This window comes from Bos indicus x Bos taurus, chromosome 1 (assembly GCF_003369695.1).
Source record: "Bos indicus x Bos taurus breed Angus x Brahman F1 hybrid chromosome 1, Bos_hybrid_MaternalHap_v2.0, whole genome shotgun sequence".
NCBI classification, from domain to species: Eukaryota; Metazoa; Chordata; class Mammalia; order Artiodactyla; family Bovidae; genus Bos; species Bos indicus x Bos taurus.
The window spans coordinates 52,660,788-52,685,546 of NC_040076.1; the positions used below are offsets into that span (position 1 = coordinate 52,660,788).

Here is a 24,759-nt window from a genome sequence, read left to right on the forward strand (position 1 = left end):
CCTTTTATATAACTCCAGTACAAATAGCAAAAAAATAATGTTGATTTAACACTATTATCCAGTCTATAGATCTTAATCTTACCTGTCTCAGTAATGTCCTTTTCTAACAAATAAAGGCTTTTTTATTTTTTTTGCCCAGTATTCAGTCTTGAATTGTTTGTTGCATTTAATTATGTCTCTTTCACCTCCTTTAATCTGGAGCAATTCCTCAGTCTGTTTTTCATGACCTTGGAATTTTTTTTTTTTAATTTCACAGCTTCTCTTGATTTTTTTAAAATTTATTTTTAATTGGAGGATAATTGCTTCACCATATTGTGCTGGCTTCTGCCATATAGCAGTATGAGTCAGCCATAAGTACACTTTTTGAAGAACATAGGCCATTTTGTAAAACACCCCTCCATTGGATTTGTCTGATGTTTTCTCATGACTATTAACAGATTCAAGTCATACACTTTCAGAAATGTGTGCTCTTTTCAGGAGAAACATGATATCTATTTGTTTTGCTGCTAGTAACGTTAACTTTTGATCCCTTAAAGTGATATATCCCAGGTTTCTCCACTGTCAAGTTATGATTTTTCTCTCTGTAGAATATCTCATGGGCTTTGAGATTATGTAGATACTCAGTTTTTCATTAAACTTTCACCTACTAGTTTTAGCATTTGTCAGGAAATGGCAACCCACTCCAGTATTCATGCCTGGAAAATTCCATGTGCAGAGGAGCCTGGTGGACTGCAGTCCATGGGGTCACAAAGAGTCGGACACAACTTAGCAACGAGACAACAACAACGTACATAAAGAAGGAAATTGAGGCCAGTTCAAATTACTGGTAATACTGTGCCATTTTTCTAACATGCTTTGGAAATGCTTATTTCATTCTCTGTGCTTCATTTGGGTAATTATTAAGAAAAGTTAATTCTTCAAATGTTTACTATTATTATTATATGATCAGTGATCTTTTTTTTTTTCCTTTTTGGCCATGCCATGTGGCATTTGGAATCTTGGTTCTTGACCAAGCATTAAGCCCATGCCCTCTGCAGAGGAAGCATGGAAGCCTAATCACTGGAACACGAGGAAATTCCCTGATTAGTGATCTTTTTTTCCTCCATCAAATTCCTTCTTATTTGCTACTCAAGATAATTAGCTATTATCCAAATTTGTCTCTCAATTTTCTGCTTGAAGAGTACTTTTCCTTCTTGACTATTTAAAAAGTACCAGCAGAAGTGGAGACCTTTCCTCTCCCCTCCTTCCTGTCTATCCTTTCTCAACCATCCTGGGAAGTGAAAAGTGAAGTGAAGTCACTCAGTCGTGTCCAACTCTTTGCGACTCCATGAACGGTAGCCTACCAGGCTCCGCTGTCCATGGGATTTTCCAGGCAAGAATACTGGAGTGGGCTTCCATTTCCTTCTCCAGGGAATCTTCCCAACACATAGATCAAACCCGGGTCTCCTGCATTGCAGACAGACAGTCTGAGCCACCAGGAAAGTCCACAATTTATTCACAGTTAAACTTCTTGTTCACAACCTGATGAGTGGGCCTTGATTCTATTACTATGACTTGTAACCTCAGATGATGGTTAGCAGTTTTTAGCAATACACTATTTTTTAATTAAAATATATACAATATAGTACAATGTAGTTTTAAAAGACAATGTTATTGCAGACAATAGAGACTACAGTTTATTGTGAACATAACCTTTACATGCTCTGGGAAACTAAAAAATTCATGTGATATACTTTATTGTGTTATTCACTTTATGGTGGTAGCCTGGGATTGAACCTGCAGTATCTGTGAGATACACCTGCATGGCAGTTGCCAGATGGTGATTTCTAAATGCCATATTTCTTTTACTTTAGCTGTTATTGTACCGGGAGGACCCTTCTCTTCTGCCATTGATTCATTTATCTCTACCTGTATGGACTCATCGGAGAAGACAATGGCACCCCACTCCAGTATTCTTGCCTGGAAAATCCCATGGACAGAGGAGCCTTGTGGGCTGCAGTCCATGGGGTCGCTAAGAGTCAGAGATGACTGAATGACTTCACTTTCACTTTTCACTTTCATGCATTGGAGAAGGAAATGGCAACCCACTCCAGTGTTCTTGCCTGGAGAATCCCAGGGACGGGGGAGCCTGGTGGGCTGCCGTCTATGGGGTCACATAGAGTTGGACACAACTGAAGCAACTTAGCAACAGCAATATGGATTCATAGTTTGTTGTTTTATTCTCTGGGTTATAACTTATTACTATAATTATTTGTTTTGATGCTCAGTTGTCCCAGATTGGCTAGTATGATATTCTACAGTCTATGTCCTTTAGCCATATCCTCATCATTTCTTTGCACATGTCCTTACTATCTGGCAAAGAATTCTGGGCTCATCTGTGCTTTCCCTGACCTAGCCCAGGAATTAGTAATTTTTCTAAGAAATCTGTTTTCATTTTTTTTTTCGTTAAGTAGAAAATTTAGAAACCAAGATCTAAGTGCTAGGTATTCTCATTGCTATCTACTGTGACTGTTTCTAGACACTCTTAGAGGACAGAACTAGTAAACACATGTATATATGTATTTGTATTTCTATATCTATAAATATTTATATTTTCAATTAATCTAAATGTATGAAAAATCCATGAGTTCATACTAATGCTGCCAATTCCAATCCTGGACCTATAATTACTGCCTTGAAACTGTGTCAGATCTCAGACTTGGTAACATTAATCTGCTGTAGAATAGGACCTGCAGTATACTCTGGAACTGCACGATACATCTACCCATTCACTTACTAACTCACACCCTATGTGCTAGGACCTGGTTCAGTTCAGTTCTGTTCAGTCGCTCAGTCATGTCTGACTCTTTGCGACCCCAGGAATTGCAGCACGCCAGGCCTCCCTGTCCATCACCAACTCCTGGAGTTCACTCAGACTCACGTCCATTGAGTCAGTGATGCCATCCAGCCATCTCATCCTCTGTCATCCCCTTCTCCTCCTGCCCCCAATCCCTCCCAGCATCAGTCTTTTCCAATGAGTCAACTCTTCGCATGAGATGGCCAAAGTACTGGAGTTCCAGCTTTAGCATCATTCCTTCCAAAGAAATCCCAGGGCTGATCTCCTTCAGAATGGACTGGTTGGATCTCCTTGCAGTCCAAGGGACTCTCAAGAGTCTTCTCCAACACCACAGTTCAAAGGCAGCAATTCTTCGGTGCTCAGCTTTCCTCACAGTCCAGCTCTCACATACATACATGACGACTGAAAAACCATAGCCTTGACTAGATGGACCTTTGTTGGCAAAGTAATGTCTTTGATTTTGAATATGCTATCTAGGTTGGTCATAACTTTTCTTCCAAGGAGTAAGCGTCTTTTAATTTCATGGCTGCAGTCACCATCTGCAGTGATTTTGGAGCCCCCAAAATAAAGCCTGACACTGTTTAGGAACACAGAAACAAGAAAGATTTTCTCCTTATCTTCAAGTAGCTCAATCTATTAGAGATGATGGAGGAAAAAATAATGACAATATAGTACAAGTTCTGTTATTCACAGGGCTCTATGGGAACTGAGAGGAGGACCACCTGGCCCAACCTGAGTAAACTGGATTATTTCAAAGGAAGTAAAAATAGGTTGCTTACACTAGTTATTGGAAGTTCTTAGATTATTGCATTTGCATGAAATAAAGAGTGTACTTTGTTTCTGAGTAAAAGCACATTTTATGGAGAGCTCTCATTTATCTAGAAGGGGTCTTTGCATTGATTGAATTTGTCACATTACTATTTAGCCAAGACAATACCTATGCAAATAAGTTCCAAGGAAACTGCTGTTAAGTTTGTGGGTCCAAATGTTAGGTTTTGGTCTTTCTGTTCTGTGCCTCCCAGTGACCATAAAGGACGGGAAAAATGTGGGACTTCATTTCAAACTACCTATTATCCCAAATTAAATAAACTGACTTTGCCACTGTATTGATTGCCACCCTCTTGAGTAATGGGCTTCCCTGATAGCTCAGCTGGTAAAGAATCTACCTGCAACATGGGAGACCTGGGTTTGATCCCTGGGTTGGGAAGATCCCCTGGAGAAGGGAAAGGCTACCCACTAAAGTGTTCTGGCCTGGAGAATTCCATGGAGTGTATAGTCCATGGGGTCACAAAGAGGCAGACAGGACTTTCACTTTCACTCTTGAGTAAAAGAATAGTTTATGCATACTGATTTATCTAAATGTAATCTTAAACTAGAAAGTTTGAAAGAAAATGATTTGTGTGTGTGAGGGTATATATATGGAAAGTAAAGGCTAAAAATAAAGCAGGGTGGAAATAAAATACTCGAATGAAAAATAAGGGGATTTTATTTTTTCTGTCATATATATATACATATATATGCATACACACACACATATATATAGTATTTTAATAAAAATTTATCACTAGATCCTTGTTTCCCCCTTATTTTCAAAAAATAAGTGTGGGCTGTCTTCTGGTTTGAGCACATCTCATCAGTTTCCCCCAGTTGCAAGTCTGGTCACTCTCATATTGCTTATGTCACCAACTTAGAAATCCCAGATGAGAAAGTTGCTCAGTAAGATATGTAAGTAAAGACTGCCAGTACCAGGAGGATGATTGTGACATGACTTGCTATCCTTCCTTCTGCTACAAAATGATTCTTTAGTATATCTGATACCACAGAAGAAAGTAGAACTGAGAAATGTATACACCTTTTAATTCACTACAGAAACATAATCAAACATGACTGAAATATTTATTTTTTATCAGGGAACCTTAGATCATAGTAGATATAAAATCAGTTTAGTCATGAAATGGTCATGGTAAATAATAAACTTCAAATGTTAATAAAGATACTGAAGTTTTATTCTAATGCTTTTTTTAAAAAAATGTAATTTTAGGTAACCATAAAGTTGAGGCAAGGGTAGTTTGGAATTTTGGAAAGAATTCCCAGCCATTGCTGGCTGCGTCTGGGAGCAGAAGCACTTGAGATGACTGTGTGTGTATCAAATGGAAGGGGCTGGCTTGTCCCAAAGGTCCACGTGCTGACAGCAGCAGCAGCACCTGCAGAAAGCATGGGTCCTACCCACTCTGCACCACGTTCCTCTCTCTCAAATGCAAGGAACCATAAGAACAGTGAGCCACCAGGTCAGGGCTTTACTATATGTAATGATTAGTGAAAGCTGCTTTGAAAGTGAGAATTTTAAATTACTTTATTAAATATTATATTCAATTTAAAAGTTTTGACCATCCATAATCATCATGATACAATATGTGTGTATATATGTAAAAAAATACCCATCAACATGCTTTAAGAGGAATAACTGTGCTTTGTAATCTATGCAACATGAAATATGATTTTCTATAAAAAACCAATAATCAGAAGCATGATAAATGGTATGTTTTAATAAGAGCCTATTGCAGATTCTGGAATGATTGTGGCATGCATGTCTCTTGTCATGTTGGACTTTTCCTTCAGTTTCGACTGGAGTAATGTGTGTTCCACAACACCGATTCTAATGTCCATCTGAACGGTTTCTTGCTTCAGCTTTGTTAAGCTCTGTTTAATCTTCACCAGAGGAGCTGCAGAATGAAAATAACATGGAATAAAAATTTTCATTTGGAGTATCAGTTTATTACAGAATGGTATGACATTTTCCTCACTTTGTCTTAAGCCAAAAATAGGGTTAAAAACAGCCAACAATTTACTGACATTCACACAGTTTTGCTGTGGCATTTTAAACACCTGAAATTTCTAGGCTGGGAAATGATGTAGCATTTGATGTACTGAGGCTGAACTTCTTTTCTAGAGGAAGAATTGCTAAAGGGGTGTATAATGATTTCTTCAGTATTTTTTAATGGGCTAGTATATTTGTCTAAGGAAAAAAGGATACTATGGGAGAAAGGAGATTAAAAAAGGGATGCAAAGGGAAAAAAGAATTACTTTGAGACACAGCTAATGGGCTCATTCAAACATACTGCAAACCCTCTATACATCACCTTTTGAAAGATCACTCAGTATGTACCATTAACACTCTAAAATCTTTCTAGAACATAGAAAGGCCTTTGGGCAATCACCACCAGGCCATGTCAAAGTAACTAGCTCACAATGGAGGATGATTACTGTCGGAATATTAATTCTTCCCTATCTGACCCTTGACTATCAGGCCTACTGAGGGTGAGTGAAAAAGGGAGTCATCACATTACCACCTACACTGACTGTTTTTGTACCATAAAATGGAATGATGAATCTCACTGGATGAAAACAGAACAAAATATTACTTTTTTTTTAAACAGGCATATCCTATTTCTTTCTTTCTTTTTTTTTTAAAATTTTATTTTATTTTTAAACTTTACATAATTGTATTAGTTTTGCCAAATATCAAAATGAATCCGAACAGATATAGTTTGAATAAAATCCTGAATGATAGTAAAAATGACTCTTCTCAGCTCATTTATAAGGAAAATAGTATACTGATTATCAGACATCATTTTTGTACCATGTACCCCTCCTTCAAACAAATTCATTTTAAAAAGGAGACTTCCTATTTATTAATACCTTCTAAAAAATACATTTCTTAAGGAGAGACACTTTTGCTTATTTTCTTCTTAAAATTCGTGTGTACTTACCACCGTCGGTCATACTGCTGCCTTTTTCTTCCATTTCTTGTTTCACCTTTTCTAGCTCTTCTGTAACCTTTCATTGAAAACAAAAGTTCTCATGAGCATTGGATTTTAAAGAAACTTCCAAATTTTTGAATGACGTATTAAGACAAATAATTCAGACATAATACACACATAAAGGGATACAAAGATATTAGCAGTATCCTGGACATAATTTGGGCTTCCCAATTTGAACAATAAGATAAAGTATGCAGACATGCTAAGCTTTTTATCTTCTAAGCATGCTCCTATTGTTCAGTCAGTTCAGTGCAGTTCAGTCGCTCAGTCATGTCTGACTCTTTGCGACCCCAGGAATTGCAGCACGCCAGGCCTCCCTGTCCATCACCAACTCCTGGAGTTCACTCAGACTCACGTCCATCGAGTCGGTGATGCCATCCAGACATCTCATCCTCTGTTGTCCCCTTCTCCTCCTGCCCCTAATCCCTCCCAGCATCAGAGTCTTTTCCAATGAGTCAACTCTTTGCATGAGGTGGCCAAAGTACTGTAGTTTCAGCTTTAGCATCATTCCTTCCAAAGAAATCCCAGGGCTGATCTCCTTTAGAATGGACTGGTTGGATCTCCTTGCAGTCCAAGGGACTCAAGAGTCTTCTCCAACACCACAGTTCAAAAGCAGCAATTCTACGGCGCTCAGCTTTCTTCACAGTCTAACTCTCACATCCATACATGACCACAGGAAAAACCATAGCCTTGACTAGACGGACCTTTGTTGGCAAAGTAATGTCTCTGCTTTTGAATATGCTATCTAGGTTAGTCATAACTTTCCTTCCAAGGAGTAAGCCTCTTTTAATTTCATGGCTGCAATCACCATCTGCAGTAATTTTGGAGCCCCAAAAAATAAAGTCTGATACTGACATCACCAAATTACTTTCTCATTAACTCTCTCAGGTTATAACATGATAGAATAAAAAAGATCTAAGTTGTTTTTTTTTTAGGCATTAGGCACTCAAGCCTTGCAGTTATCTCATAGCATCTACCATGCAAGTCTCTAATGACTAGTTATTAATTAAAATACCATAAACATCCTAAAAGCTTTGCTAATTCTAAAGATTTACTAGGTATCTTTCTTAATATTATAGTTTTGTAAGAGAATATGCCACCTCTTCCACTATAGGACACTAAAAATAACATTTATGCCATATGGCTATATGTAAAAATATTCTAACTGCTTTATCCAAACCATGAACTCCAAGAAGCATACTGTGCTGCTATACTGGCCCTTATATATACTCTACATCATACTCAAAATTGTACTATAGTCTCTGTTATTAGCAAACTTCCAAACTAGAATTAATATTGGTGGAAAGTATCACCTTTAAAAAACTGAAAAATTTTTGATACAATTTAGAACCAAACCATAATTATTGTAACTTAGTAGTCTTTATTTTTTATCATACTGGTGAGTAAAAACTTCCTTGGGAATAAAGTGCACATCCAAGTAAAGCAAATTAATTTTGTTCAGGCATCTGAAATGTTACAACTGGGGATAACTACATACTCCGAAAGAACTAAATGGTTCCCTGGACTCCCTTCCAGTGTTAATTTACCTAATGTAAGTGAGCACTTTAGTTCTGTATAATGTTTTATCTGCCTAGAAGCACCACAGGACTACAGTCTAAGTATTTCTAAAGTAATATTTTTATTATTTTAAAATAACTATTTACTCCTCAAATAATCTCCAGGAAGAAAGCTTAATTCTACTGTATAGAAATGTGTGTGTGTGTGGGTGTGTGTGTGTGTGCGTGCTCTGTTTGCTCAGTCATGTCAGACTCTTTGTGGCCCCATGGACTAGAGCCCACCTCTGTCCATGGAATTCTCCAGGCAAGAGTCCTGAAGTGGGTTGTCATTTCCTTCTCCAGGGGATCTTCCCGACCCAGGGATTGAACACGCATCTCCTGTGTCTCCTGCACTGGCAGGTGGATTCTTTACCACTGAGCCACCTAGGAAGCCCACTATACAGAAAAGTTTGTAACAATTATACTTGAGTATATCCAAAGATAGTCTTAGATTTTAGTCCCACACTGGCTACTGATCTTTTCAGGTCTTTTTTCCTCTCAGCTCTTCAGTGAGAAGTGGGAGTATATATTATTAATATATATATATACACACACACACAAATATTTAAAGGTAAGACCTAATACATAAAATATAATACATGTATTATTAATATAACTAATATATATTAGGTCTTCTGTTTCTTGCAAAATGATGAAAGTAAATACAACAATGTATGTAAACATTGTAAAAAGTCTTCTTTTTAGACTATTCTAAAAATACTCTAAAAATCCCTTCTAAAAAGTCTTTAGAAGGGAAAGGGTTAAATGCCCGTCTCAATTTGTGGACAGAGAAATAGGATCACATACAAGTTATCAACAACAATCATTTAAAAAATTATATCTTAAATACTAATATTAAAATTTACTATAGACATTTAAGTAAATACTTAACTCTTCTATATATTAATTATAATTATTATGTTTTTAAAAAGATTAAGGAAGGTTATAAACGTGCTAATATCATCAGCATATTTTACATTACATTTAGTAAAACAATTTTAGGCATTTTGTGGAAATAAGTAGGTATATAAATATCTAACTGATTCATTGAAAAGAAAATTTAGGGATTTTTCTCCTGAAGAAAAGGATTTAGAGCCACAGGAAGCAATTACTAAAGTAAACAACTGTGGCTGTAGCAGTATTAACCCATCCATGGCTGTCAACAGCAGGGCCCTGCTGCCAGGTGAGAATCTGGGTGAACCGTGCGTACCTCAGACAGGATTCTGGTCCTTTCAGTTACTCCACCGTTTCCCTGCTGGTAACGCTCCCTTGCCTGAGGGAGAAAATATTTTGTTTAATGGCAAAATCAAAACAAGCAGATTACTTAAATATGACCTCTTTGTATTTACAATTTCTGCATATCATTCTATGACAACCCCTTCCTTGTCTGTGAATACATTTGTGAAAAGCGACATTTTAACAGCGGCTATTTGAATGTTCCTAACAGGCACCATGTGTTTAATGAAAACACTATATAAGGCTGAACTACCTTAACCACCATGTACTGACTGTGTAACACTCAGGGCCACAGTTCACAATAAAAATTTGTCCTCAGCCATTCCTCAACAGTTTAGACAATGGCTCTTGGTTGATCTAATCTGCCTGCTATGCAGAGAAAACTCGTTCTCAGAAACAATAGAACATCAGAATCAGTAATTAGTAAGATTTAACAAGCAGTATGAGAATACAGAAATGTTCTTGGGAACTAATTTAACAATTATTTAGTATCAGTGTTTGAGAAATACAGGGTGGCTTTAATCAGAGACTTTTTACAGCATTTTAAAAATAAAAATACCCATGAATACGTGTGTATATGTGCGAACAGTTAATTAAACAAACAATAAAAAATGTGAAGGTTAGCTTCTGCTTCATCTTTGAGAACTCCTAAAAGTATTAATATAGAAGTATCTCCAGTTTATTCCCATTCTTTTCTCCTTCTAACCTTGTCTGCCTTCAACTGACATTGGTAAGTGCTCTTAGTGGTCTTCCTCAACATCAGGAAAGTGGGGAGCATAAATCCCAGAGAAAAGTCATTAGATCCCTACCGTTGGAACAAAGCATGGCTGCTTTCAAAGGATGAAGGTTTTTATTTTATTTTTGGTTGAAATTCTAAAACTTTGACAGGATCAAAAAATGTGCTCATTTAATTAATTAAACTGCTGTCTTTGAATGTGTCTTGCTTTCATATCCCTTATTATGTGGTTGTAAGCCATTATGGCAAGGCTGTCTTTTCCCCCGACACATGTATATGCATACTCTTCTACTTCCTCCTACTCAGACAGTAAATTAACAGCAGACTTAGAAACAAAACCAGGTGTCCTGACACCCTGTTCCTTTTCTAAGGAATATATGACTTCTTTTACTTCAATCAGATGAAGAAATGCATTTTAAAGACTCCTAGGATGTCATTTCTATCGCACGTAAAATGGAGATGACAAGTTCCGTTTGCTTCCAAATGCGGGCAGAGAATTACTGTGCTGCTGTTTGTGAAAAGTACTGCATGACCCTCTAGAAGAGAAGTGCTGTGTCAAGTTTAGGGATCAGAGTCATGAACTGGAATGAGCCCCAGGCATCACTCTTCAGTTACCTCACTCAGCTGGGCTTGAGCCGCACGATATTCCTGAACCAAGTGCTCCAGCTGATTGTTGATGTACTTTTCTCGGCTGCCAATCTTTTCCAGAGTCCTACTAATTTCATTATGAAGTCTGTCCAAAAATCCCTAGAAATTTCATGAAATTTTAATAGGCAAAGAATGCACAAATATGATTTTCCAAAGTAGTTTTAAATGGGTTAAATCTCCCTCTGTTCAGCCCACAAATTCTTAGTTACAAATAAAAAAGATGAAACAGTTTGAAATTTTCAGTAACAAAAAAGTCTGCAAGGAGAATTATTTTAGTCACACTCTGCAGAATGTTAAAATTAAAAAGCACCTGGTAGTGTTAGTTGATTTATTTGTCCTTATGCAAATCCAAAATGTGTGTGAGTGGAATTTGCTTTAAAGTTCACAATCAAAGTAGGTAAGGGAATAACATGATTTTCTTATAAGCACAATTCAAAGATGACTGGAATATTGCAGCTGGAAGTAGATCATTAAACTTATCGCTCTAGTCTGCAGTGACATCATTGGGTGACACAAAAAGGATGCCAGTTTTGAGTGGTATTCAGAGGGAATAAGGGGTTCTATAGCAGATTCATACTTAGGCATGAGCAATCTTACTATGATTGAATTGTGTTTTCCGAAATTAATATGATGATGCCTTCCTTTCCCCCATCTCCCCTCAAGTGACTGTATTGGAGCCTTATAGGAGGTGATTTTGATTAAATGAGGTCATCAGAGTGGAGCTCACAGAACTGGTGTTGTTATAATATGAGGAAGAGATATCATAGCTCTCTTTCCCCATGTGAGGACACAGTGAGTAAGTGGCTGCATGTGGCCAAGAAGAGAGCCCTCCCTACAACCTGGTCAGCTGGCATCCTGATATCAGTCTTCTAGCCTCTGCAACTGTGGGAAAATAAACTTATACCGTTCAAACCAAACCAAACCAAACTTATAGCTCCAGTCTGGGAACCAGAACCTTACTCCAGCTTGGCTTCCTTGTGGTAGTCTCCAAAAGTCCCTATTCCTGGCAGGGCAGCAAGCCTGGAAGCTGTAGGTTCTAGGCATTGCTGGCCTGGCACTCTGTTATTCTTCGGGATTCAAAGAGGAAAGAATGATGAAATGATTCTAACACGCCTACATATATAAATAAACTATATCTATACTATAAAGTATGCAATAAACTATATATATATATATATATATATATACACACCCACATCTTTTAAATAGTTACCTTTATTTAGTTGGTTTAAATCTTAGGGCTGCTGAAATATAATATGGTATATTTGATCAGTAAACTCCTCAAGGGTAAGGACTGCGCCACTTTTCTTTCATGTCTTCCCTTAACAGGTACTTCACAGATGAATAAATGGACTCACGGACTCATCTGAAGTAAGTCACATACCTTGGTTTCCTTTAGAGCAGATTCAATCCCACTTTTGTGCTGGTGCATTTGGTCAACATGGATTCTCCAATCCTATAGGGATAAGAGCATAGAGAAACAAGTGAAAAATACATTTCCTTCTTTCTTCTACAGTTTTGAAGCTATATTCTTTATTTTAATTACTTTGGTTGCTGCTCTGTTTCAGGTAGGAGAGGCCTATATATAGCCTGCAATCAGATTATAAGGAAATATGTGTAGAGCACTTCAGGATAAAAGGTTCTAAATAAATTTAAATTATTTTATGTGTTCACAGAGTGATGTCTGACAATTTGAATATAAATCATCCCTGCACTGCTGGTGGTTAATATTTATGACTACCCATCAAAATAGAAAAAAAAAAACAAAACTAATTACTAGAAAAGAAATACTTGTTTAAACAGTAACAATTATGTATAACAGAAGCAACTCTGGAATCAAGTTTTTTTTCAGTTGCTAAGTCATGTCCAACTTTTTGTGACTCCATGGACTGCAGCACGCCAGGCTTTCCCATCCTTCACCATCTCCCAGAGTCTGCTCAAACTTATGTCCATTGAGTTGGTGAAGCCATGGAACCATCTTGTCCTCTATTGCCCCCTTCTCCTCTTGCCTTCAGTCTTTTTCAGCATCAGGGTTTTGTACAATTAATTAGCTCTTCACATCAGGTGGCCAAAGTATTGGAGCTTCAGCTTCAGCATCAGTCCTTCCAAAGAATATTCAGGGTTGATTTCCTTTAGGATTGACTGGTTTGATCTCCTTGCAGTCCAAGGACTCTCAAGAGTCTTCTCCAACAGCACAGTTCAAAAGCACCAATTCTTTGGCAGTCAGCTTTCTTCATGGTCCAACTCTCACAACTGTACATGACTACTGGAAAAATCACAGCTTTGACTAGATGTACCTGTGTCAGCAAAGTGATGTCTGGGCTTTTTAATATGCTGTCCAGGTTTGTCATAGCTTTTCTTCCAAGGAAGAAGTGTCCTAATTTCATGGCTGCAATCACCATCTTCAGTGATTTTGAAGCCCAAGAAAATAGCCTCTCACTGTTTCCATTGTTTCCCTATCTATTTGTCATGAAGTGATGGGACTGGATGGCATGATCTTAGTTTTCTTAATGTTGAGTTTTTTTTTTTTTTTTTTTTTTTTAATTTCCAGGGCGGCAGGACGGAGTCTGGGGTGGCCATCGGGCCCCGGGCTTCGGTCCACAAGCTCGTCCAGGCTGTCGTCATCCATCGCTGGACATGGGCGTTCAGCTCCGGAACCGTGCGCCCCGCCGGCCGTTCCCCGCCGCTGCCGCAGGCGCCGCCACAGCAAGAGACACAACTAGGCCCGACCGCCACCGCCGCCGTCGCCTCCGCCGCGCGCTCCTTGACCCGGAAGTTAATGTTGAGTTTTAAGTCAGCTTTCTCACTCTCCTCTTTCACCTTCATCAAGAGGCTCTTTAGTTCCTCTTTGTTTTCTGCCATTAGGGGAGTATCATCTATATATCTGAGGTTGTTGATATTTCTTCCGGCAGTCTTGATTCCAGCTTGTGACAGATATATCCATTGCAGCATTTCACATGATGTCCTCTGCATAGAAGTTAAAATAACCAGGGTGACAATATATAGCCTTGACATACTCCTTTCCCAACTTTGAAACAGTCCGTTATTCCATGTCCGGTTCTAACTGTTGCTTCTTGACCCTCATACAGGTTTCTCAGGAGGCAGGTAAGGTGGTCTGGTATTCCCATCTCTTTCAGAATTTTCCACAGTTTAGTGTAGTAAATGAAGCAGATGTTTTTCTGGAATTCTCTTGCTTTTTCTATGATCCAATGGATGTTGGCAATTTAACCTCTAGTTCCTCTGCCTTTTCTAAATTCAGCTTGTACATCTGGAAGTTCTTGGTTCATGTACTGCTGAAGCCTAGCTTGAAGGATTTTAAGCATTACCTTGCTAGCATATGAAACGAGCACAATTGTAAGGTAGTTTGAACTTGTATCATATATCAAATATTAGTTTGTCCCTTGAAATTAAAATGGGGCTCTCTTGTTTAGACTTCAGAGTCTCTCTCTTAAGAAATCTCTATAATGATTATTAGAGTTCATATATTTGAGATATATTCTACTACTTTGAGACTGATCTAAATTTGTGTGCATATTTAAAATCTATCCCAACATTTTAATTTCCTAGAAGAGATTCTCAAAATTTTTGATTTATATTACTAAAGGTAACAATTTTAAGACTTGAGAAATATTCATCAGAAGAGAAAAAATATTAAGGTGAGTTGAAGTAAGTGATGGGGCCAGGCTATCCTTCAATCACACATACCTTCCTGCATTTTCTCCCTTCCTGCTCCCATTTTATATCTACACCACTTTATGAAGGAAAAACTCTTTTGTGAATAGTTCTAGTGTAATAATTTCTTAACTTTGAAACGTGTCTGTGATTATATGGTAAAAAATCCTTGGATATTTCACACATATCAATTATGAAATTACATTACATCTGCAAAGAAGCTCAAAGAGCATCTAGCCTGACCTTCATCATTTCACAGATAGAGCAAACAGACGCTCGGTGACAGAAAGGGCCGTGTCCAAGGCCCCAGAGGTAGTGGTGCATGTGGATCAGAAGCCCAGTGTACTAATCCCCACACAGTATCTTTTGGCAGTTCAGAGTTAATAAAAGGAGAAACTGGTTGCTTGACATCAGTGAAGGTGCTAGTGAAAGAAGTGTTTGTTGCTCAGTTGTGTCCAACTCTGCAACCCCACGGACTATAGCCTGCCAGGCTTCTCAGGCAAGGATATTAGAGTGGGAAGCCAGTCCCTTCTCCAGATCTTCCTGACCCAGGGATCAAACCTGGGTCTCTTGCATTGCAGACAGATTCTTTATTGCCTGAGCCACCAGGGAAACCCTAGAGCAGAGAACAAACAGCACTTTGCTGTGTCCTTAAGCATTTTTTCTGTCTCATGAGTGGAACGTATCTCAGAATACAAGCGTGGAAAGAATCTTGAAGATCATTGATTCACCCATCTAATAGTCATCTATAGCAATGCCTGGACTGCTCATGACCTATGACTATGGTTAGACAGACGTGACCTGGAAACAGGCCCCTCCAACTAAGCCAGTCAACAAAGGAAAAGGAAGGAGAAGCAACTGGCTGACCTCCTGCAACTAGATCTAATGTGGTTAAGTTTTAAAATGGGAACCTGTTTAAGCTCAAGCAAGCATCTTGATGAAAGATAATGAACCTAACAAGTATCATTATAATAATTTTGTAAAGAAGTACTCATCCTGCCTGATTAAAAAAAAAAATGTTAGAAGCTTAATAAACATCAAGCTCAAGTATTCCTATCAGTCTCTGTCTCTGTCAATAGATATATATGTATATGTGTGTATATATTTACATATATAAATGTATAAACATACACATATATTTATACATACATTTAAAATTTAGTGTAACTGGTGTTTAAAACAGTTTTGTGTTCTACTTTTTTCTACCTAGCACTGTTTTCGATCCAACAAATGTTTAAAACATGCATTTTTTTCATGTTTTGATATTCAAAGTATTTTGAGAGAAGCAAACATGCCTGACTCATCTGTGCATAACTATGATAACTTACATTGATGTTAAGCTCCATGGAGGAGCTGGCGTTTCATTGGAACCTTGAAACATGAGCACTAGCATTTCAACTTGCTGAAAAGGAGGGGGAGAGGAACAGTATTTTAGGCTGAGGGAGTAACAAGAACAAGGGAAAACAGAAAAATATATAGAGAACAGTAGGCCAGGCTGGCTAGAATATAACACACAAAGTTCTTAGGGTGGGGTGGTTGAATCACAAGGAAACAAAGCTGGAGATGGTAGGTTAAATTAGATCAAGGGCTTTAATTAAGGAGTGTGGATTTTATCTTGTAGAGATAATGGAGAGCTATCAAAGATTTTTAGTTTCAGTTTTAAAGACAAGTCTGTGTTTTGAGAAAGTAACAGAGTGAACGACTAATTAGAAAGGTTGAGATTGAAGGCAGGTAGCAGACCAATTAGAGAAGGCAAAGGCAACCCACTCCAGTACTCTTGCCTGGAAAATCCCATGGATGGAGGAGCCTGGTAGGCTGCAGTCCATGGGGTCACTAAGAGTCGGACACGACTAAGCGACTTCCCTTTCACTTTTCACTTTCATGCACTGGAGAAGGAAATGGCAACCCACTCCAGTGTTCTTGCCTGGAGAATCCCAGGGACGGGGGAGCCTGGTGGGCTGCCGTCTGTGGGGTCGCACAGAGTCAGACACAACTGAAGTGACTTAGCAGCAGCAGCAGACCAATTAAGAAGCTGTGTCATGGTCCACTTGACAGATTAGCAGGGGTTTATCAGAGCAGTGCTTGTAAGAATGGAAGGGAAGGGGTGGATTCCAGGGACGTTGCAGAGACAGACTACAAGTATTTGATTACTGACTCAGGGGAAGTGTGTTGATTACTAACTCAGGGGAAGTGTGAGGCGGCTGAAGGGGAGGTGGGCAAGTAGACAGATGTGGGCAAGTAGACAGATGTCTGCAAGGTTTCTAGCCTTAGGAACTGAGAGCATAGTACAATCACAGTGTGACAAGAACAGAATAGATTTCAGGGGGTCAGAAATACTGAAGAATTTGGTTTTGGACTTTCTAATTTGATAAGCTAATGGGACATTTGTGTATTCTTATTGCTTTTTAAAGTGGAAAACTAGTAATGATCTATAATTATCTGCCAGGCAAATTTGAATGCTTGTTTTCTTAAAATCTTTGAGATGGACACATTTCCTGACATACAACTATTTTTATAAAAGCCTTATAAAAGTGTTCTTATACTTTAACCCAGCAATTTCACCTCTAGAAATTATTCCCAAGGAAATAATTGGGATACACACAAAGGCCAATGTATAAGCTCTGTGTAAAATAGTAGAACACTCTCTAAATATCTTAACAGTAGAGGACGATTTAAACTAATTCTGCAACATATATTTCATTCCTAAAAACAACATCGTATGGTAACGTTTTTATAAAGCTCACAGCAAAAGTCAAGGATACACTATTTGGAGATGTACACACATGTTGTTGTGTTAGTCGCCAAGTCATGCCCGACTCTATGTGATCCCATGGACTGTAGCCCACCAGGCTCCTCTGTCCGTGGAATTCTCCATAAAAAAATACTGGAGTGGGTTGCCATTGCCTTCTCCAGGGAATCTTCCCGACCCAGGGATCAAAGCTGGGTCTCCTATATTGTAGGTAGATTCTTTACTGAGCCACCTGGGAAGGACACACATATATGTGAAAACACTAAAAAGGAAAAAAAAAAAAAAAAAAGAAGAGGCAGTAGCAGCTACTGGCAGTACACAAATCAGAGGACAGTGATTACCTATGGGGTGGGGGTGGGGAGGGGCAGCAGCGGGGCAGCACATGGACAACTTCCAGGGTATTGTAATGGCCCAGTTCTCTCTCAGGTTGGGTACTGGGTTCATAAGTGCTCATCACTGGATTTTAAAATTCCATATGATTTTATATTCAATTATATAACATATATACACACACACACATATATATACAATATATAATATTGTATATTAAAATGTTAAATTCATATCAAAAATATTTCACAGAAAAAAAAGCCTGTTTTTCACACATGTAGCATACAGTAAGGTGAAAAAACACTGCCAATAGAGTATATTCATTAGTTGTCCACGTAGTAAAAATTAATATCTGTGTATATTTATATGTGTTTATTAAAACAGGATTTGAATATTGGTATTTTAAATTTCTTCCTCTTCTAACAACACTTTCCCAATTTCCTATAAGAGAATCTTGTCAGTTTTAATCATCAAGGGAAAAAATGTCAAAAACTTTCTGGGTGCCCAAAGACATTTCTGAAAGGGGTTTAATATAGCTATAATAGAGGACATAAATAATTGTACTTGTAACATTTTAAAAACATGAATGTTGTTGTTTAGTTGCTAAGTTGTATCCAACTCTTTTACCCCATGGACCGTAGCCCACCAGGCTCCTCTGTCTTTGGGATTTCCCAGGCAAGAATACTGAAGTGGGTTGCCATTTTCTTCTCCAGGGGATCTTCCCAACTGAGGAATCGAACCTGTGTCTCCTAAGTTGCAGGCAGATTCGTCACTACTGAGCCATCTGGGAGGTCCCAAAACATGAATACATAGCTTTAAAAAACTACAAGTGAGAGAGTTAAAAACTTTAGAAAGGTTAGTGGTAAGAATGGAGAATATAGGTTTCAATGATATGTTAGGATCCAATCCTCCAAATAAGGAGCAGTAAGAAGAACTGTTAAACAATAACAGCAATTCTTAAATAAGAGAGAATCCATTCGGTTATGAGGCACTTTTAAATACTTTTCTCGTCTGAGACAACGTTTGAGAGCACTAGTAGATATTCCTTGTCCCTTCTTTTTCACCGCTCTCCTTGCCTGTAATAGGGTTATGTGACTTGCTGCTGGCTGTGGGGGAAGTGCACTTCATTGCTCTAGTCATGCTGGCCTTGCCCACGTGATTCTCTTTGGCCAGTGGAATGATGACGGACAGGGCCTATGCCAGGACTGTGCAGAAAATCTAAGGGGTATCGTCAACTCACTTGCCCTTTCTTTCAGCCATGATAATAGGCAAGCCCCACAAAGGGTTTATCTTATAGGTCTGAGAATAAGAAACATGGAAAGCAGATGGAGCAAAGCCACAGCTGAGCACACATTGGCAGATGCATATCTTGAATGAGAATAAATGTATGTTATTATTGTTGTAAACCACTGTGATTTGGGGGTGGTTTGTGATACAGAAATCTGACTATATATACATAATTTATAGGGAAGAAAAGAATCAGGTTAAACGACCTTTCCAAAGTTTCATGTCTGGAAAGTGGAAAGCATTCCATGCTGGTGCCTCTTAACATACTACATGCTGCTTTTCTTTGTCATAAACTGAACTACCAAAGAGTACTTAAGGTAAACCAAGACTTCTTTTGGTTACGTGTCAAGTGAGATCACACGGACTATGAGAGGTTACTGGTCACCTGTTCCAAAGTGCTCCATGTGTGTCTATTAAGCATCATTTCTCATCGCTATTGAAGGTGACCTTTTCATCTAATCTAGCACATTTCTTCTCTCTATGGAAATGAGAAAACTAATAATGATAGAGAATATAATTTCTTTAGACTTTCCTTCTATTTTACAAATCCTTTCATACAAAATCTTGTGTGTAGTTCTGTCACACAAAATCTTGTGAGGTAGATGGCAAAGGTATTGTTGAAACTATAATCCTCCTCCCTGTTCCAAATTCTTGAGTACCAAATTATATATCTCCTTTTTTCAGAAACTGGAGAACTGTGATAACATCTCTGCAGATGGTGATTCACGGTATACCATAAAATCAAAATGCATGAGATCTAGTTACAAAAGTTAAGGTGACTGGAAGACTACAGATCTTTGGGTTTTACTTCAACAGAACAACACCTAAACAATTTCCTTTGCATACATAGAGACATTTTGTTTTTTCCCAACTTAGTGCTTAAAGCGCCTCTCTGAAATAGCAGGGAAAAGAGAGTCTGAAACATGAGCTAGGGATGGCAAATGAAACTTTTATCTGTGTATAAGTTCTACTAATTTACAACTTGTGAAATGTCAAACTCTCAGTTTTTTTTTTTTTTTCCACCCAAGTTTGAGCTTCTTTATGTGTGGAAAGGCATTGTGCCAAAGACTCTTGATATAGAAAAGCTGAGGCAGGCACCTTCGTGTGTAGTGGGATGGTTTTCTTACAGGCTCAGGAAAAGTCCACGCCAGGGCACAGCTGACTGATCTATGGGCGCCTTTCGCTCCAGCCCCCAACGGCAGGGGCAGGCCCTGATGTCTTGAACTGCTTTCCATCACAGAATGTTACTTCTGCTGTATGTCCCACCTTTTCCCTCTATTCTTATTGTTCCTCCCTCAATTCTGTTATGAATAATTAGTGATGAAATCTTCATTCATTGTTCTGTTTTTATAGTTTTATTTTAATGAATATAAAACCATTTACAACAGCTTTTACGGGCTCCCTCCATGAAAAGTGTCTAACCCATTTTTTCTTTTTAAACCTTTGTTTCAACTCTGAATTCACTTTCTCTGGGAATTTTTAAAAATCACTCTGGGGAGGAAATCCTATGTACTTTACATCCATTCTGAGATCTTTTTAAGTCTAATAATAGCAACTTCAATGTTAATATTCAAGGAATGCTTTATATATGTCAGGCACTATGTTAAACATTGTTTCTAAAATGATCACATATGATTCTCTTAAAAACTTCATGAGGATATTGAGATGTGGCTACTTCAAAGTAGGCTGCCCAAGCTCACACAGGCAAATTGGGTAGAGCCTAAACCTCCGAAGACCACCACAGGATATCAAGTCGTGTCTCTGATGAAATGCAGTAAAGCACAACTAAAAATTTTATGGGGTGATGGTTAAAGGAGTCTTTAGTTTTATATTTAATATTTGAATTTTTATAAGAATGTATTTATATATCAATAGTATAATGAAAAAATATGAAACATTTTAGGATAAACATATGTAATTAAAAACTTTTTCACAAAGAAACAGCCACACCTACATGCTTTGCCTGTGTGTCTCGTTTTGTTTTTGGCCATGCTGCATGGCCTGTGGGAGCTTAGTTCCTCAGTCAGGAATTGACTCTGCGCCCTCAGCAGTGGAAGCTGGGCAACCAGGGAATTCCTATAGCTATATGGCATTATCAGTGAGTTTTCTCAAACACCTAAGAAAGAAATAACAACAACCTTATGTGAACCCTACCAGAATATAGAAAAAAAAGGGATAGCAACTGCCAACTTGTTTTATAAGAACTTCAGAGCATCACACGAAAACCTGACAAAGACATTTAAAAAACAAGAAAAAAAATACAGATCAGTATCTTTTGTAGAGATATAAAAACCTAACAGCCAACAGAATCCAGTAACATACAAAAAGATAATATAACATGATTAAGGTACATTAATTCCAAAATGCAAGGTTAGTTTAATACTCAATAAACCATTATAACATGAGAGAAAACAAGAAGAGAGAAAACAAGAAGAGAGAAATCAAATGGTCATTTCAATAGATGAATAAAGAAAAAAATCACTTGAAAAAATTTAACATCCATTCATAATAATAACTCAACAAACTAGGAACAAAAAACAAAGTTCCTTAACCCATCTTATGATATTTATAAAAGTCATAAAGCTAACATCATCCTTAATGGTAAAACTGAAATATTGAAAGCGTTCTCCTTACTAATGCAACGTATATCCAACATAGACTAGGATTCTTAAACAGTATATTTCAGACAAGATAAAGGAAATAAAAGGGATAAGGCTTATAAAGAAAGAAATAAGATGGATGTTATTTGCAGATAATATAATTGTATACACAGAAAATGCAAAAGAGTCTACAGGCCTACAGTTAGAATGAATAAGTGAGTTTAGCAAGTTTGCTCGAGATGTGTACAAATACACACATACACAGATAAATGTATTTTTAAATAGCAGCAACAAATAAACAGAAAATAAAATCTAAGAGATACTACCTAAACAAACAGACCAATGAAATAAAACAGAATGTCCAGATACAGACCCACAAAAACATGTTCTCTTTTTATGACAAAGCAGAGCACTGGTAAAAAGAAAATTTTTAAAAATAAATTGGGTCAATTGCATAAACATATGAAAACCAAATAAATCTTGAGTTCTGCCTTACACTCTCACACTGTATATAAGAATAAATGTTAGATGGACTGCAGATCTCAATGAAAAAGGTAAAACAATACAGCATCAAGAAGAAAACAGGAGATTATCTTTGTAATACTGGGAAGCAAAGATTCTTAAACCTAGATTTAAATAAAGATTATTGAAACAAAGATTAAAACACAAATATCAGCCATATGCCACTCTCTCCAAAACACATCATTTTGAGTATATTACAATTAAGCCATTTTATCACAGTACACCAATAAGAGTGAAAAGAAAGCCAAAAGGTAGGTATTTACAATACATATTAATATATCTGACAAAGGACTCATGTCCAGGGTATATAAAAAAAACTTCTTTAAATCAAAAGAAAAAGCAGGTAACCCAACAGCAAAAGACAAAAGGGAATACCCAATTGCCAAATAAGCATATGGAAATGGGCACAACTTCATCAGGCATCAGGAAAAAGCAAATTAAAATGACAATGAGACATCACAGGCAACTCACCATGGTGATTAAAATAAAAGAGACTAAAACTATACTAAATGCTGAAGAAAATGGGGAGCAACCGGAACTTTCAGACAAGGCCGGAAGGAGTATAAATTTGTATAATTACTTTCAAAAACTATCAATTATCTGGCAGGGTCTGCTAAAGGTGAGCACACGCAGACACTATGACCCAGCAATTCCATTCTTAGTAGAAACCGTAGGAGAAATGTGTACTTATGTTTCCCAAATGACATGTTCAAGAATTTTCAAATCAGCATTATGTATGTAAGTCACAAACTATAAACAACTCACATAAGCCAGATGTGGGTTACCCTGGCAGGGCATGAGCTTGGGTTAGGCAGCTCTGTATTGAAGGAGCTGACAGCTGGAGGTTGTCTGCAGACGGCACTCTCTGAAATTGGGCAGCAAGGCCTTGCTTGGAAGGGGACCTGGACAACTCATCTGTGTTTTAACCAGAGGGAGACAGACCTAGTTATTAAAATGATAACTGTCGTTGCAGTCATACAGAGATAGGGCCAAGGGTGAGCTGTGGTCCCAAAGCGATCAGTCTCAAGATTTCACTCTGGAATACTGATGTTCCTGTGACATGTTTAATATCCCATCCACAGTCAATGACAAAATTCTCTGGTAATCTGATAGCAGGAAATCAGGTTAAATCAAAGAGGCAGAGAAGACAGCTTGATAGAAGGAGCTGCATATGGCCAAGTTCACTGTAGCAAATATTTTTGGAATAGGTCAATAATTTATCATACTCTTTGCAAGGATATGAGCAGCATATTTCCCTCCTCCACCCAGAACACTCCCTACTCTAATGACAAAATATTATCTGTATTCTCGCTTTTTGCACTCTGCACAAGCAGTTTTGCAATTGCTTCTTCCTGTCCTAATTGTTACATTAATTTTCAGCTTCATTACTGCTCACATTTATGTATTCGTGTGTGTATGTGAGCGAGAGAGAAAAAGAGAGACACTGTGCATTAAATTAAATAATTTTTTCATGAGATTAAATTACTTCCTTAATGAAAAATGCCCACCAGGTTGCAGGATAATTGCAGAATGTGGTTGCCTTGAATTTTTAAATGGGAGATTTTTCTTTAATTGTCAGCAGCTTAAAGTCTTCTGTGGTACACCTTTTTGGTGTGGAAGCAGGATTTTTCTAAGTGTTCAAAGAACTAACCATATGACTTAGGAAGAGTTCAGTATGTATGTTCGGTGTATGCTATATGCTGCAGGGGGTGTGGGAATCATGCTAGAAATATGTATTTCCTTGGGAAAGTTCTTGCTTCCTAGATATTCCTCTTGTACAGAAAATAAGACGTGCACATAAAGGGTAAGCAAAGGCTATCATAACAATCACTGGGATCCTCACACCTGACTGTAATTGCACTGAAACTGGAGATCCATAATCTCTCCATAAAATACCTTGTTAGATAAAAAAATAACATCTCTAATGTGTGCTCAGAGATTATCTTTACTGATTACCATCTGCTACTAAGCATTTTCATACGTTGACTCAGTCTTATTATTCATGCTTACTCTATCCACAACCCTTTTAAAAGTCCAAATCTTCTGAATGAAGGCTTCCAAACTTTAGATAGAGTCATGACATGAGCTTTGAGAAGAGATTTGGCAAGGCAGAGAAAGGGGCTCTTCTTAAAATGCAGGAACACTCTCAGGCTGACTCAGAATGTCATTATTTCACAGGACGCTGAGGAACCATGGTGGAGGGCCAGAAGGGATGACCTTGCCAGTCCCTCTCAACCTCAAGAATTAATCATCAAAACTTTGATCTCATACTGATACTCAAAAAACAAAAACGGAAGTCATCTACATATTTGAAGAACTAAGAAACATAAATCGATACCATGGCATAAAGAAACAACCACATATAATGGGATAAAGACTATGGGGGTAACAATCTGTACAAATGTTAAGAAATTTGTAATAAAACATTCTGATGGTGAGAACTGCTCTATTGATTGGAAAAATGAGGCAAGGCAATTACAAAATGCATTTCATAGAGAGGTCCATATGATAAATGGTTTCTGCTTCAATTCATATTTTATATTAAGTAATTAAAAGGAAACATGAAATTATACTTTGCAATAATGAAATATTTAGGCAGTCTAGAAATTCCAGTTATAATCAATGTGTATTAACTCCACACTCTCAATCACAAACGTCTACCTGAGGTATATCTGCCATGAGGCATGAATCACTTTCCTCTACAGCATTTACATAACATGTAATTTTTATTGGTTATTTACTTAAAAATCTACCACTGTTGATGTT

The 24,759-nt window shown here is 37.7% G+C and overlaps 1 protein-coding gene across 1 annotated transcript in view; it reads right to left on the reverse strand.

Moving 5' to 3' along the window:
- Positions 1-4,820: 4,820 nt before the first annotated feature.
- The window catches only part of IFT57 (intraflagellar transport 57), a 74,204-nt gene continuing 54,265 nt past the window's right edge, over positions 4,821-24,759 (reverse strand). The window contains exons 7-11 of the mRNA XM_027567269.1: positions 12,218-12,289; positions 10,801-10,932; positions 9,424-9,486; positions 6,607-6,673; positions 4,821-5,559 (exon numbers count right to left, since the gene is read on the reverse strand). Of these exons, the coding sequence (XP_027423070.1) occupies positions 5,381-5,559; positions 6,607-6,673; positions 9,424-9,486; positions 10,801-10,932; positions 12,218-12,289 (513 nt within the window). The 3' untranslated portion in view covers positions 4,821-5,380. The remainder of the gene's footprint in view (positions 5,560-6,606; positions 6,674-9,423; positions 9,487-10,800; positions 10,933-12,217; positions 12,290-24,759) is intronic.